Here is a 17621-nt window from a genome sequence, read left to right as displayed (position 1 = left end):
TTTTCCTGACACAAGGACAAGCTCTCTAACCAACATTTTTCCCTTCCTTACCAAGAAAATCACCAGGGCCTTGCCTGTATTTGTAGTAGCAGTGATATCTGGTGATCCGCTGAAGCAGAACTCAACCCAAACTTCTGCATCTAGTACACTGGAAGTGTAACAGCAACAATTTTGGCCAAAGCCAAAACTGGATGCTCAGAATTGATGCTGTGTAAATGTAATGATGACAAAACAAAACAAAAACGAACCTGTCACAAATGCAACCGTGAGCACTTTGATTTCCGAAGGGTTAATAAAATAAATAGTTTATAAATGTACGCTTTCATTTCAGATCTCATAATCTGGTAATAAATTATGTGATCTCAGCAGATACCTTCTGCTGTACAGTTCAGGTCACAAGCCATCTGTAAGATGTAAAATACTTCACTAGCAAGCTTGTCTCCTGGCTCAGCCAAAAAGAAAGAAAGCATGGAAAGCAAGCACAGAACACAAAGGAAAGCTGTCAATCAAATTCATTCATGCTATTAGAAACAGTAAAAGAGGGTGGTAAAGTGACCACCTGTAAGAGTAGCCCATAACTTCACAATATGATCATATATCAAATTTTCCAAAACACTTTTACTAAGAAAACCGTCAAAATAAAATGGTTTATTTAACAATGCCTGGACAAGTTATGCTCTTTCCCCATGGAGTTTTCTGTATATGTCTTTCTAAAAAGAGCAGGAAAAGATCATTCATTTTCTGCATTAGGCATACAATAAAAATATGTAAATGTCCAAGTGCGCTGCACACTTAGAAGGAGCAGATCAAAATAATACTATCAATTAGAATTCTATTCAGATGTACTCACTGTTCACAGTGCATAACAACTGAGGCACGCTAAGAACAATAGGAAAGTACATCCCCAATTTAATTAACAAATTTTGCTAATAAAAGGCTCCAGAAAAAAATCACTGCTGCAATGTGCTCAGATTCCAAGAAGCCTCTGAGGCCTATTCTATCTACTCTCTTTCATCTCCATGAACTGCTCACCTTTCTCTGACAATGTCACTTTCTTAACCTTTCCTTTAATGGACTCATTTCGGTCCACAGATATTTGTTTGCTACGGATTCCCTAATTCGAATTGGAATACCTTCTCATTTCTCCTGCTCACTTATTTTTTTACTTTCTGCTTTTCTACTCCCACATCCCTGAGTGTGTTTGGGAGAACAATGAAAACGTAGCCTCAGTTCCAAAATACATCGAATGCAGAACTTTGCTCCTAGAAGAATGCAAGAAAGCATCCTCAACTTTTTAGTCCCACTAGAGAGTTGTACAGATCTAGGTTTGTCTAAACACCAACACTTTTTATCAATTATAATCTATTTGGACAGGAACTTTTTTTTTTTCAAGAATACATTTAAAAGAACCATTTAAAAATATATTGTAATTCTGTAAGTATTTAATGCATTGGCAATGATTATCACTATCATCGCAGACTGTTCATGCATGAAGCATGATTTTAGGGAAGAATTGTATCTGTTTGCATGTGCTTGAAAATTTTTTGAAATTTGGCATTTGTATATTCCTGCTACTTGTGTTAGTTTCATAAACTTTATTTTTAACTGTTGTTGTTCTCAGTACACCTCAGGAAATACATACCAGCAAAACAGATGTTTAAAATACTTAAATTATTGAGAAATAAATTAAAATAATAAATAAATTAATTAAAAATATGCTCTTCCCAGCAGCTTAACATCATAATAATGGCTAAAGTTTTCAGTAGTAACTAAGATGAAAAAGATCCTTCTCTTGTGAATGTAATAGAAAAATCACAAATCTATCAAAAATCTGGCAGACTGAGAGAAAGAGTTCACTTAAGACTAGAAGCAGTTCATTACAAGGCACCTCTCCTGAAAAAAAGCTATGTCATTCTCCTTGATTCTAACACACTTGGCACACAACAGAACTTGGTTTGACTATCAGCTACACAGTCAACACTCTGTGTATTACTGGTGCTCATAAGTCTAGTGACTAAGTCTGAACTTCAAAAAAGTACTATTAATTTTGTTACCTTGAAATCAACATGTAGTCATTATTACTGGTTAGAAATCGCCTTTCAATAGTAGAGGTTAAGATATGATTTAGTAGAAAGAATAAGTACAAGAAGAAGATTGCTGGGGTTAGGAACATTGCAAGCTTTCCTTTTAGCACTGAATCAAAGGACAGCAAACTGAGAAGCAGCCCAGAGGAGAAGAAACCCATGTGAACAGTAAAACTTCTTTTTGAACATACTATCCTGCTTTGCAGAAAACTAGCCTCTGACTTCCTTTCCTATCATACAGTCTATGAGATTGACTTCATTAGTTTTCATTGAAGTGACTCAATATTCAGAAATCAATTTTAAAACTGCAACACAGCAGATATTTTGCAACTTAATTTTAATCTTTGGTACAGAGTGGCATTGATAAAAATTAAATAATTTTGACTTATAAAATCCACATTTGCACTTAAGGAATGTCAAAACCTTGCATTATTTATTTGAAGAGTGATTAAAATCAAGCTGCAATGAGCCCTCCAGTATCTCAGACTCCATGCATTTGTTTCTAATAATAAAGGCCCTTAAGGCATCCTTACCCGTTATGTCAAACCAAAGTGGTGTTCCAAGAGGTTCAACAGCTATTACACCAATCATGTGAGCAACTGGGTCACTTTCCATCACCGTAAAAGAAAAAAATGATTCCTCAAAATAAATAGGCTCTGTGGGTGGGACAGGCTTTGGAATCCATTCTATGTGAAGCCGCGTAGTCGAAGATTTTTGTGGGCGACCATTATCTACAGCTTTAATCTGCGAAACAGACACATCTTTTAGGCCACAGGATCACATAAATCATTGTGTCACATAAATAGAAAGCAGTAATAAGCTCCAAGCATGTTTGCTCGTGTGAGATATTTCCACAAAGGTTAAGTGTCTCTCAAAGTGCCACTTGCCCTTCATTATCTGGGCAGCAAATGGAGAAAAAGTATGCAGCACCTGATAGCAGCACAAACTGTTACCATAAATTCACTTTTATTTTGCTTTCTTCCTGAAGGTGAGTCAAACTGACTGCTTATGTTCCCTCATCACATAAATTATCTGCCAAGTTCTGGGAAAGAACGGCAGTTCTTAATACACAATACAAACATCTCAAATCATCCCTCAATAAAAACCAAACAAACACAAAAAAATACTTCTGGATTTGTAGAAGCTTTCTTCCTTCAGATACTGCAGTCACTCACCTGCCAGCTACTGAATAAGAGATGAACAGATAAAAGAACACATTACATATTCATGATATACAGGATTTTCACTCACTGAAAGGATATCGTAGTCCCTTGCTGCAGAAAACTTCTTTGATGAAACCACTCCAGTTTTTGGTTCAATAAAGAATTTGCCATGTTCATCACCGTCTTCAATGCTGTAGGAGATCTCTGCATTGGGGCCTTCATCTTTATCTGCAGCAATAACTCGATAGATTGGCTCTCTCCTGGCAGCTCTCTCTCGCTCAGGCTTACCACGCTCCGGAAGCCGAATTTTGTAGAATTTTTGCAAGAATTGTGGCTTGTTGTCATTCTCATCTAAGACCTTCACAACCACCCGTGCAATTGTTGATTTTGCGGGAGTACCGTTGTCTGTTACCGTTACCTGTTTTCATTAACAAGGGTAAAGTTAGAGCTCAAACTTGGTCCTTCAACAATGCTCCTCCATAAATGAGGTTTTCCTACAGCTGCCCAAACAACTGTACAGCTATCCCCTAACTTCAGTTGAAGCACTTGCCTAAAGCTATTAAGTATTTACAAAAGGTACTCAAAAGTATATTCAACTATTATCCTAATATTTTGACACGTTTAATGCAACATGAAACGCAAATATTCATGCTCATGTCTAACAGATGGTGATTTCCACATATTTGAATATCTGTTCCCTTTAGGACTTGTAATGGAACACCACCACATAACTTTCAGTTAAAAAAAACCCCCAACCACACCCAATGAGAAAATCAAAGCATATCCCAAATGAGGATATTACAAGGTGAATGGGATAATATGGCAATTAACATAAAATTAGTGTTGCCCTGAACCAAGCAAATAACAAAGGCAAATTTGAGAAACATCTATTTGATTTGAATGCAACATCAGTTTTGAAGGCATTACTGACGACCAAGAGTACACTAAGATATGAGAGAATAACATGAAGCTAAGCTAAAATAAATGCATAAGAAAGTGTGAATTGGAACCCAAAAAACACAAACTGGAAATAAAAAAATGGGGCATGTTAGTTACTATTATGTAAGCAGAAGTTCAATCAAAGATCAAATTTAATACTGAAAAGGAATAAAGCCACCGACCCATCTGGCCAACATTTCAATGCTCAATTAATTAGCTCAGCACTTGGGTCTGTCCACCATTCTGTGCATTTCCAGGTTTCTTTCCAACCTATTATCAGAGTTGTAAACATAAAACTAACACATGGGAAAACTGCTACTTTAGGCCAGGCTGTCTGTCAGTGTGGCTTTGTAGTTAAGAGCTCTTCTGTCACATACTTCACGGACTTTTAGTTAAAACTTTAGCAACCAGTTGGGATCCAAAATTAACAAAGAATTATAAATTACACCAGCAGGCAATAAGCAATATTCCAAACTAAAGAGCAATGAGCTTAAACTGCTATTTTATACAGAATGATGAAAGCAGGAGGATTTAGGTACCGTTACGTGACATTGTAACCCTAAAAATAAACTTTCTGAGTTCTGTACATGTTAGTTTAAGGTTATAAATTAAACTTAAATTAGCATGACTGCAAGCAGACAACTGCCCATAACATTACACCATGAGTGTGACTTCTGGCATAGTTTTGGCCCAGAACAAGTAGCACACATATGTGTTGTTTAGCTGCAGCCTGAGAATTCACACAATTCAGACACAATTTTCAACATGTGGGCACCCTGTTCCAGGGATAAGGTGCAAGCAATCAAAGCCATATGGGCCGTGTCACCTCAGGATCAGAAAACAATCCACAGCTCATTTTATTTACTGAATAAACCTAATTTTAAAAATACAGTATAATATATAGAGAAGTAAAAATCATGATTTAGCAATTTTACAACCAATATACATAGCAGTGGTCAAGAAATAAGACAAAACGGACACAAAGTGCTTTGGGAAACTGAGACAACTGATCTGAGGAGGCAAATTTGAAAAGAGAATTATATAATTACTTTAAAATATACAGGAATATTATGTCTAGTACTATATCAGATTTGAGTTTAATTAATTTTGTTACTATTACGTCTAGAAACACGCTGCAGAAGAAATTCTTCCCCACTGCTACTTAGGTACAAAGCATTCTTTTCAAAGCTGATACAGAAATTAAAATAATGATTAAAAAATTGGTCCAACAGCTGCATTAATCCAGCTCACAATGCACCAAAGGGATACAAAAGGCCCAGGAAGACTGCACATATCCTGCAATTATGCAAAAGGATAGTTTGTGCTGTCAGAGAATAAATACATTAATCTCCACGCCTCTGCAGTCATTTGTCTCCTATTGGAACACCTTTCTAAGGATTTCACAAGTTTTGAGTAAGTCTAGAGGTGCTTCTCTGTCTTTAACATTAATTTGGCCAACTCCCATTGCAGTTTTTTATCTGTCATCCAGGACAACAGACACAATAAACACTACAGATAAATCTCAGGACATAAGGATCACTGTGAATATTAAGTCTTCATTACAGGAGAAGTACCACGCCATTACACTGCTTGACAACGTTGTGAAACTGGATGACAAAGTTCTCTATGTGTTTTCCTTTCAGGTTCCTTGACAGAGAATGACAAAAAGCTCTTAAATAAACTCCAGGCAATTAATCAAATGTAGTTAAATACAAGCATTATGTCACAAGTTTCATGCTCTTGGATTCGGGCTCTACAATGCAACTGATGAGACTGGTAAAAATGTTATGCACAAAAATAAGGCTACTCACATACTATCCTTTTGTATTCTCTGTATTACAAAAACATTCTGCACTTCTTTTGCAGAAGCCTATACTCAGCAAAAGTTAGGCTAAAATAGCTATTCCAATAATTACACAGGAAGATAAAAAGAGGAATCACACTCCTTTTAACAATCATGCCTTTGTACCATTTGAATGTAAATCTTTGTTTTGAGATACAGAAAAAAAAAATTGCATTCAATCTGTACCTTTACTCTTTTTTAGCAAAAAAGTCTCAACACACAGTTTTTATAAGATAGGTTGTTATCTGCATTGCAATATAATGAACACAGTAGGAAATTACTTCTGAAATCCAGTTTTTTGAATTCTTCATGGCAGACTTAATTCTCTGTAAAAGAGCAATGAACTTACAGTCACTGTTTTTCGGCAATCTAAATAAATTATTTACCTCCAGTATGTGCTCTCCCTGCTGCTCTCGGTCTAGTTTTCTGGATGTGGTTGTAATTAGCCCTGCAAATGTAAGAGAATAATTAATCAGATCCTTCAAGAAAATCATCTGAATGAAGGTTAGGTTAAATCAGCAGTTACTGGTATCCTCAATATCAATTTCTTCTTAGGTGGCCACTTCCATTTTTGTAGAATTTATGCTTTCATTAAGGGAAGGGGTGAGGGGTTTCCCATCCTTAAAAGCTGTGAAAATATTCTTTGCAATCTGAAAACTAAGCTGTTTTAACACTTAAGACAAACACAGTTCAGTGTTCCAACACACCTGTGTGTGTTATGTTTCTGACAGAGTAATGAATGCAATTCTCCCACATGAAATCTTGTTTTCAAATGCCTTTTTCAAAGGGTGCTGAGGGACATTAACTGAATTAATTACCTATTTCTTGTGGAGAAACACCTATTTGTATTATTAGTGATAAAGGCAAAAGAAGGATAACCTGAAGAGATGCAATAATAATAGAAAAAAAATAGAGCAATTTGTTCACTTAATTTCACAATGACGAGCAGTCAAACAGTTGCTGTTGACAATAGCAGAGAAGAACCACAAGTTTTTGATGCATGATGCTACATTTTATCACAAGACTTTGATACACTCCTGATGCAAGATTAGGAAGGCATGATGGATTTTTTTCAAATGAAGGAAATCAAAGAGTAAGAAGTAACAAAAAGACAGTGAAATTTAATACAGAAGGATCTTATTTGAATTCATTTTCCCTAACAGTTAGTTCAGAATTTTAATTATTGAGTTTCACAAAAAGTAAACTTGCTCAACTCTCAGTTATAGCAGAATGATTTGCTATTGGGGGAGTTAACTGTGCAATGGGTGCAGCCACATGAGAATTCAGTTTCTTTACTGCACAAAAGCAAAGAAAGACATTTTGTACCTCTGAAAATTAACTTGTACCTCTGAAAATTAACATTTTCAGACATACAAATTGGCCCCACAAACACCACTGCTGTGTTCACATGGGACTGAGCCTGTGCTAGTAAATCCTGCTAGACCCAACCTGGCCTTTCATGAAGCAAACTCCAAGGTTTGGATTTGCCCAGCTTAAGCAACTACTGAGCAAAGCATCCCATATCCCCTGAAGCAGCAACACAGAGGAAAATGCAATGTCAGAAGACATTTTATGCAACTATCTCAGCTTTTGATAGTGAGAGGAAAGCATTGCCACCTTGATCCATAATGTCAAACTGGAAAACAGAAAAGCAATTACCCAATGAAGAATTAAATAGATCAAAATACAAGTGGCATACTTCATGTTCCATTTTCTAACTACAGAGTAAGTTTTTTATTAATATGACCTTATATAAGGAAAATTAAAATCCACTTTAAAAGTTTTCAAAGCTTGTCTGCTACAATAAAAAGCCTTCAATTTTCTCTTGGCTGATAAAAAGCAGAGTTTGTAAGAAAAGCAATCAAGACCTCAAATTTAACTTAAAAGAGAAAGGCCAAGAGAAACAGGATTGTATACCACAGGTGCATAGCTACTCAGTGCTTCTGACAAAAACAGCTGTAGTCTACTTATACCAACAAAACAGACAGCCCACACTAAATAATATGAACAAAACCTATATAAGGCGATATTACAGCTGTCAACTGTTCAAACAACTATCCTGCAAAAAACAGACAGTGCAAATATCAGCTGTTCCAATTATGGTCAAATCTGCCCTTGTTTTTCCTGCAATTTTGTTTGCCATCATATCAAATGTATTATTTATCTAGTATTCTTGACAATGATATGTCATCTTCTCCTGCTTTATTTTTATGCTTTTACAGCACATAGAAGATACGTTTGCTATTGTTAGGATATATCTTTTGGTATTATGAATTGTCCATTGTTACAAAGAAAGGGGGAATGAAAATTAAAACATACAAAACCCTAAAGCAAACAAACCAAACTACACGGAAAAAGGTTGCATCATTACTGTGAATTTAGGAAGGGGTAAGGGAAGAAAGAGAATATGATGTTACAGTTGTCCATTAACCTTCTTGAGGTAATATTTTCACACGGATATTACAGAGCTGTGAACAATGACAACTGAAAATATTTATCGTCACATATTCTAAAAAGCTTTGCTTTTCTGCCCAAGTCCAGATAACACATTTTCTTTTTACAGGCACTATGGGAAACAGAACAGGACTGTTAATTGGAAGGGCACAAGTGGCACAGCTGCCACCTCATCTGCTTCCTTCCAGCAAAGGGACTTGCAGGTGACTTCAGGAAACAGAAGTTCTCCTAAAACCTCCTTCTACTGAGTACCTCTGTAAAAAGCCAGCACAAGCCCTCCCATGGCAATTAATACTTGGAGAAAACCAAATATCAATCAAAAGACCATTCAAAAGCTTTTGCTTTAAGCACTCAAAACAAAATTCTACCACGCTCCACTACTTTAGACACTAATGATTCTTAAAGGAAGTCTTGCTCCAGATAAAATTCCTGTTAATGAAGCTGGTCAATACAACACAAATAGGTAAGCAGAAAAATATCCAGCAAGAACAAAATATACATGCTTTGATCTGTTAAAACTTCCAGTCTTTTCAGCCAAGCACGCCACACTTCTGTTAAAACACTTCAGACCAATAACAGAAGGGCTTAGTCTTCACCATATATATCCTGTATATTCAGCAGAAACTAATGCCAACAAAGGAAATGTAACACTTCTGGATTTAGAATCACATACACATGCGTGACATTCTTTTTATTTAACTCTTTACTGATAGACACTTTCCTAAGTGCAAATTTAGCTTCAGCAAAGTTTCTCGCTTCAGCTTAAGACTATAAAAGGTTTGATTATTGCAATCACTACATTTTTCTATTCTTGCCAGGGTTTTCTATATTACAGAATGTTTAATGCTGCACCAACAGATTTTATGCATTGTTGAAGAGCTTTCCTGAACTACTGCTGTGATAATAAGGTCAAGTGCTCCTATGCACTGTAACTGCCTGTTAAGAGGGTTGGGGACAATCTTTGGACCTAATGTAAGTTAGCTCCCTGCAACAAAAGTCACCACTCTGCTCTGTTCTTAAGGTTTTTTAGATGGAACTCCTTCTATTTTCTGTAACACTTTGTATATATCCTTGCTGTGCCCCTCCCTCTACAAAAATAAATTCATGATCACATTTTTGCACACGCCACATCCCCAAAGGAGCGGCAAGCAAAATATTTCAATTAAGCTCTGAAGAAGCCTGTAAAACATTCAGTTTTGAAATCTCTGTTATGAAGTGGGGAGAATGTGTTTATTACTGAATGAAATAACAGCATGTGTGAGAAACAGGTCACTTGTGACAAACTATTCTATTTCAAAGCAAAACTGACACAGAGCATTGTTTTGTAGCCATATTCCTGCATTTTGCTTCTGCCTCCTTTTATCAGCTCCCCTCTCCCAAAACCAACAGGAACAATAAGCTCCAGTAAGTTGCATCACTGACTTTTATTTCACCTGAAACCAATGTCACTATGGCAAGATATGTCAAGCATTCTTGAGAAATGCAAGTTCATAAAAAACATTTCTAAGATAATGAGGAAATGGTATCTCTAGTAAATTGGTGCCATTTTTGTATTTAGTAATATTTAAAAACTTGCCTCATCAGAAACATTTTCAGAACAGCAGCGTAATAATTTAGAGTCTTTGGATAAATCATAGCTGCTCTGCCTCACTAGCTGGAGAGTCACTAGAATCAACTGAAACTAACTGGAAACATCTGTAACAAATAAAACAAAACAGAATGCATGAGTAGCAAATACAACTCTGTTCTCTCTTCATTCCTTATCTGAGTTTACATTCTGAGGATACCTGCTGTCTATTTGATGTCTACCCAAAAACTAAGAGAATTACAGCTGCATTAAGATAAAACTTACTTCAGATTTCCATTTTAAATAACAGAAAAACAAATATACAGAAATGCAACTGCAACGTACAATTATGTAAATCTGAATAAAACTCTACATTTGCAGTAGAAATTAGCACCAGAGATCAGATTTATTTCACATTGGTTCCCAGCTACATCACACTATCTCTGTTTCTGAAAACTAACACATCAACAATTTTCATTCAATGCCAAAATGACAATACCCTTAAAAAACCCATAGAATATTAGGTGGGCATTGTGTTAAGAATTACCTATTAGCTATCTTTATGGCATGGATGATCTCAGTGATGAAAGAAGTGGCATCAGAAAAAGTGGTCTTTGCAAGGGGAGGAGAAAGGCTCAAAGTTTTTATTTTGCTGTGTATACATCCTGCATCCCCATGCATTTGTGCTTTCACAAATAGCTGCAGACTTTCCAACTGCACATTCAGATTGAGAGGATGAAGATTCTGCAGATGGGAGGGAGTTTGCCTGTTAGACATGGCTAAGCCCCACAATGAACCAAAAGACTAAAGCAGATGCCAAGAGTACCATGCTGCCTCCAATGAGTTCGAACTGATAGGCTTGATTTGAATTAGTATAACACTATTTGCATTGCAGCATACAAAAAACAAATACAGTTTCTCTGATCTTTGAATGCATTGGCATTGAAGAATTAAGGAAGCAGCTACAAATTTTTTTATCACTAACTTCAACAGATACAGGTCATAAACTAAATATGAGGACATATTTGGTCAATGTGGCTTTTGTCCTCTGTGTCAAATGTAAACCATAACTAACCAGCAGAAATGGCTGCTCTGGATTGCATCAGTCAATTATCACTTAAACTCTCAGTTATGATTACTGTAACTTAGTCAATTATTATTTTAGCTCTCGTTCCCCCATTTCAACCTCCAAACCAACAAATTACTAGTGAATGTTAAAGGGTTTTCTTTTTTCAACATATTGTTATGCCTTCAGATCTGTTTACAAGGTCTTAATACGTAAATCAGTTTAAGATTTGAAGGAAGCATGGATTTTAAACTCACACATGGCTGTAATGGTAATCGTGTTAACTACTGCATAACTACTACAGCCCAAAAGCACTGAGCAAATTACACCAAACATTCTGTAAATTGAACACCAATTACGTCTCTTCAAGTGATAGAGATATTGTCTCACTTCAAGGCGGAGTTTCCTACTAATCTTTGTCATTTAAGAAGTAGTGTATTATATCCAATTCAAGACAGCTTTCCCTTCTAGACAGAGGAATATATCTTTCTTTTGTATGACAGACTAAGAAGTTCACAGAAATCAGTAGTTTCCTCCTCACAGAAGTACTAGGTATGATCAAATCATGTCTCAGACATCTCTCATAATACAGTGAGTGTCTCACTGTCTGAAAGATCTCTTATGAGATCATTTTAAACTTCTTCTGATATCTCAGCACTTTCCAAAATACAAAGAAAATAACTGATAAAACAATAATCCATGATTATTTCATCACTTGACACATAAAGACAACTTTTTATTCAGTCTTCTTTCCACTGATTAAAAGTTAACTGTGTTTTACATGTAACATCATACAATCAATGACCATCAGAAAAGGCCCACACTTTCTTTCTGAAGATGTTCAGGTAAGTTTTTGGGAAAACTACAGTCAAACCTTGTTTTCTACATAAGCCAAAAATCCTCTTCATAACCAAACCAAATGAACAGGTTAATAAAACCAGGTCAATAAAAATTAATAGCAGAGGATTGAAGACGAGATTCCAGCTTTGCAGCTGGCAAAAAAACAACTGTCTTATGAGCCATGTAATGACTAATGATGACTATTATAAGATCCAAAGTCTAACATATCACCACTGTCCTACATCAGCATGAAGGCAGACTGCTGAGTTAAAAAAGATACAACATAGTGCTAACAAGCTATCATGCTGGAGCAAATTTGTCATAAAGAAACTGAACTTTGGTTTATATAGTCTTAAAGATAATTCCTTAGCAATTTCACTTGCTTTTCATTCCTAAACTCTTCCTTGTTCTACACACCTTAATAACTCTCATCGAAACCAGCAACAGAATTGTCACCAGTAAGTTTCTAATGCTGAAATATGATTGTAAATATACAGTCCCAAGATAAACTAGGATTATAATTTAAAAGCACCTTAAATGGCTGCAAATGCCTCTTCTGCTCAAGTACAACACTTAAAAGTAATCATTACTGTTCTTTCAACAAAGATCTCAAAAATAGTATCACTTTTCAAGAAGAATTGAGAGTCTGAGTTCCTCTTTCCATTCTCCTAGCCATATACTCTCTTCTTTAGTTCTGCGGTTGTTTGCTCGCTCTCTCTGGCCTCTTGAATTTTAGCTTCTTTTGCTATGCAGTTCTTTAGGTAGAACAAAGATTCATTCTGCCTAGCAGAGTGCACAGCCTGTGGCTAGGAGACTTTTCTGGATTGCCTAAATGCACTTTTGGGGCTAAAGGACTTATTTTCTACTTCATATATAAACTTCCTCATGAGGGTAATTACACAAATGAGTTACAATACCCTGGCTTTAAAACAATTAAAATGGAAACCTACTGCAGTACACCCTGATGAAGTCACTGTTCCCTTTTTGTTAAGTATAGGTATAGCATGATGGCACTCAACTAGAACAGTCTTTCACAGTTTTGGTGCCTTTTCCTCTTCAATCCCCATGTAGAGCCATTCAAGCAAAAGCCAACAGGACACTCCCACAGTGTACAGACACCTAAGTAAACTCCAGACTGAAAAGTCTGAAACACATTAAGAACTACATTGTGTTTGCTCTTCAGATCACCTTTTCTTTTTACTTAGATATTTCCTTATTCCTGTTTCAAATGCTAGTGCATATGCTCCGGATTTCATCCACAAAAAACACTGTTGGCACATTTGTCCCAGATGAACACTTCTTGCTCTTTGAATAGTACTCCATGAAAAGTCAAGCAATAATTGAGGTCTCAGTCCTACCCAACCCAGGACTGCATCAAACAAGGGGTAACACCCTGTCCACAAGGGCGTATTTGTGCAGCCCATTTACTGAAGTACAGTAATATCACAGAATATGCTGAGTTGGGAGGGACACGCAGGGATCATCAAGTCCAGCTCAGTGTTTATGAGTTTGCTGCTTGTTGCCAAGACAGACTGCAAGTTTTGCATACAGCATCAAAAAGTATGGCTAATATTTCATACCATGAGGCACCATGTTTGTCTGTAACCAGGCAATTTAACTACTCATTCCTCCTACTATAAAGTGTAACTGCAAGGTGCACATCTGAAGTTGAGTCACTTACCTGAACTATTTCAACAGCATCCTGGAATTCGCTGAGCAGAATACTCATTAATCACATTTGTGATCTGAACATGAAGCAATGACAAGCAACTCTCCAAATATTATTTATGTACATCATAAGGAAAAAAAAATTAGTTTACATAAACAACTAAGCCATCCAATACGACAAACACGGTACAACTTCAATTTCAACTAGATTTCAAATTAAGTGTAAAATTAATGCTTATTGATCATATAATTGTAGAAAATTCCAGAAATGTATCTAACTAAAAGTAAAACATAAATGCTTTCAAGTAATTTTAAAAATAGCTGCCTCTATTATAGTAAAATTTCTATATTTGCAGATACTCTCTAAATAGTGTAGAGTGAGTGGATATGAAAATATGATTAGAAATTTCAGATATTAACTTGTTTTCCCACTTACAAAAAAGACCTAGCACTTCAAGTGCTTTTAAAAAGACAAATCAAAGTAGCTTTTTGCAGAATTAAAATCTTTTTAAAAACATCTGGGCTAATTCTGATTACATTTTCAGTAAAGAAGAAAATCTGTCCTAGAGATAGTATAATCAAATACTTTACTTTCTCTGCCTGTCACAGGTAAACACTTGAGCTGCTACATACACATCGAGCTGTGTGACATAAGTGAACAATAATTCAGCCTGGCATGGCTTACCAGCTACAGAAGTTACATGAAAGAATTCAACATTTTGATCTTTATTTAATTTTAAATCACATAAGCGTGCAATATACTAACACTGGTTTTATCCAAGTTCCAAAACATTACGTCAACTGGGATTAAAACCCACAAGTAGTTAAACAACAAAGATTTCCTTTGTTAAAATGAAGCCAACACTACTCTGTGGTCACTGACCCTTCATTTCCTCACTAAGTAATTCTCCAGGGTTATCGGAAACCCACGGAAGTTGTTTGCAGCTGTGCCCATTTCCTGTTTCACTTCGGTCTCCAAATCAGACAGACCAACAGACAGACACACACACACTCTCCATTAGAGGTTACTGTGTCAAAGGCACAGGACACAGTTATGTTCTGAAATGGGAAATTTCTCAAAGCTTCTGCTGAATTCCCTAACTAATATCCTTATCTAAATGGACTATCTCCTACACCATAGGATTACTAATTTCCTCAAAGGTACATCCATAATATTCTCATAATAAATACCAAACTGCTTCATATATAAATTATGGTTTATATAATATATAAATATTTATAGCTTTACAACACTGCCAATTAGGTCACACAGTTATTTCTATTTTACACCTGCAAAACCTAAGTATGCAAAAAATAACAACTCAAAATTTATTTTGCCATTCTCCTGTCCACGTTGTGAACCCAAGTCCAGTTTTCAGAGGTATGTATCACTTTCATACCAGTTTTCATTAAAAGCATAGAAAGCTACACTTTTGTGATCAGCATTTCTGCCAATCTGAAACAAAATTGTTACACAGCGCAATATTCGGTACCTCTCTTCCTCGTTCGCTATTATTGCCTTAAATTTCTGAGGCATGACTTGTCAAGAAAGTGTTTCATTGCTACCCAGCCCTGATTCCCTCCCCAAGCCAAATCTGGTTGGCACAACAAATGTAACACAAGTCCTAGGGAAGTGGAAAGAAGAATACTAATTGGGCAGAAGTTCAGAAATTATTTCTAGCCTGAATATATGTGCTAGGTAATACAAAAAGATTATAAGGGCCCTATATGGATACCTGGTTAGGATTCAATTATCTTGCTCAGTAATGCTAGAGGGAGCTGGAACTCCTTTCTCTAAGCAAATGCAGGTTTTGCCCTTCTAGCATGCATGCTGCACTTATAAAGCAATATAACCTTCTTTCAGGCACCTTAACTCAGCAATCTTTGACATATTAATCATACAGAGCCTGTAACACTGAGCAGAAGCCATATTTAAAAAACATGGCATACCAAAACTATTTCATCCATATGGAAACTGATACAGAGTTTAGGGAAGATTTACTGAAGGGGGTACTTGGAAACAGATTGCAGTAAGAAGCATCAGATACTCCGTAAACCAGTAGCATTTCTGAGAAACTAATCAGTCAGTCAATAGCTCTTGTCATGAAAAGAAATCTCTTCTTTTTGTGAATAATGAAGTATATCCTACAAAGATCCATGTCAGCAAGTTTCTAAGAATTCAGGATTATTGCATTAAGTCAATTTCAGTCTGGAGCCCACAAAGTTCTAGAAATGCATTAGCTACATCAGGAGAACAGAATGCAGTGTTTCACTTGATATGTGTTACGTGTAGATTGTTTCTATTTATAATCTGTATTACTACTATGTGTGGGAATTTCAGCCATGGACCACAGTACCATAGCCTTAAATTTTATGAAGAGAAAGGAAACAATGGATCCTTGACCAGGAGAAGAGATAGCAACACCTTACCACCTGAGCTGTATTTTAACAGTCACCACATATTTTAAGAATCCCAACACTAGCTTTTAGTTGACTTGAACTGAATGTCATTACAGTCCTCAATTCACCTTTGGGGATGCACAACAGCAGATATTAAACTCATACTGTCACTTCCAATGTTTCAACAGGATACAGTGAAAAAGATCTGACTAATATTCCAGCCCCATCTCCCCCGTGGTTGAAAGGAAACTGGGGGCCCTGGGGAAGGTTTCTCTTCCTTGGACAAATACCTCACTCTGGGATAACTTCACCGGGCACAACAAGGATAATGTACACACATAAGCAAACAAGACAAGACTTGATCTCTCCAATTCTAGTCAAATGTACTCTTCAGCTGAGCCCTCTTTTAAGTGATTGGGAAGATAAAATGCACTGTGTTATAACTAGAACAATAACCAGTGTCTTTTGAAGTTTTTTCAACTCCTTAGCATGTCAATTCCATTGAAAACAATTTCACATCAAGTGAGATCTATTCAGATTAAATACATTCAATATCTTATAGATGGAAGAGAGACTTGAGAACTTAAGAACTTGATAATCTTAGTCAAAACCCAGCCCCTGTGTTAGTGCTCACTGCAGACTAACAGTTTCCAACTGGTCATGTACAGGATAGGCAGTATGTCCCATCAGAGCACATGAAATGGGAAGACAATTATATATATGAGTTAGCTTTTTAATTTCTCCATTGAATTATCTGAGTGCACTCTAGGAACAAGCTTCCCTTCTCTGCTCCGCCCACCTTTTTCCTTTCACTATGTTTAAGATGTCTGTCTAGAAGCATGTCTACTTAGCATTACAATTTTAACAGTAATAGCATGAATGGCACATGACAGGTGAATACCTAAGCCTGGGCCTTTAATTATATTGAGGGGAAAAAAAAATTTCTTCAGCTGAATGTAAATCAGAGGGAGATTCTTTTATTCACAGTGCTTGTGTTCTGAAATATAATGATTTAATAATTTCCAGTTGCTCTTTTGCTTTTTATTCTTTAACACCAAACTGAGGACTGTGGATTGAACTGCTTGCTTCTAGTGCATGCGTGCTACAATACAGGCAGGTAAGAAGCTCTCTTGACAGAAAATCTTTATTCCTTTTCTATTAAGTGCTCCTTATCACTTCACCATCTGTTGTGCTGAGCTCTCTCACTCAAGGTTCCTTTGTAACATAAATGAGATCACAGTAAGCTACTGACATAGAAAACTGCAAACTCTGTCCAAGACAAGTCACAGCCTCCCAGCGCCCTAATTCTACCCATTAAATAGGAATAAAGATATTTCTTTATGTCAAAACTTCAGCAAGGGAGGTACAGTAGTGTCTTTTTTCAAAACACAGTTTGGAAAATGCCACCTGATGATGCAGGGGGCTGAAAGAGGAGGAAAAGAACAGAAGAAAGAGAAAATGACCTGTAGTTTTGCATCCTGTATATTTTTCAGGAATATTTAAGGAAACAATAACCAAAAATAACTGGCCAATTATAGAGTAATGATGAAAAGAATGGAGGTAGAATTTATGTTCCTTTGCAATTTGAATATTGCAG

The 17621-nt window shown here is 36.3% G+C and overlaps 1 protein-coding gene across 5 annotated transcripts in view; it reads right to left on the bottom strand.

Moving 5' to 3' along the window:
- The window catches only part of FAT1 (FAT atypical cadherin 1), a 99772-nt gene that overhangs the window by 43393 nt on the left and 38758 nt on the right, over window positions 1-17621 (bottom strand). For 3 of the 5 annotated variants that reach the window (XR_009114417.1, XM_058023816.1, XM_058023818.1), the window contains exons 4-7: window positions 6416-6477; window positions 3336-3665; window positions 2618-2828; window positions 374-442 (exon numbers count right to left, since the gene is read on the bottom strand). Coding sequence is in view for 4 of the 5 variants with exons in the window: in XM_058023816.1 (XP_057879799.1) it covers window positions 374-442; window positions 2618-2828; window positions 3336-3665; window positions 6416-6477 (672 nt within the window). In the remaining variant the exon portion in view is untranslated. The remainder of the gene's footprint in view (window positions 1-373; window positions 443-2617; window positions 2829-3335; window positions 3666-6415; window positions 6478-17621) is intronic. The other 2 variants (XM_058023817.1, XM_058023819.1) reach the window with 1 other exon arrangement.

The sequence above is a fragment of the Melospiza georgiana genome, chromosome 5 (assembly GCF_028018845.1).
Source record: "Melospiza georgiana isolate bMelGeo1 chromosome 5, bMelGeo1.pri, whole genome shotgun sequence".
Taxonomy (NCBI): Eukaryota; Metazoa; Chordata; class Aves; order Passeriformes; family Passerellidae; genus Melospiza; species Melospiza georgiana.
Note: the sequence above shows the minus strand (reverse complement) of the source record. Positions and strands in the feature narration are given on the sequence as shown.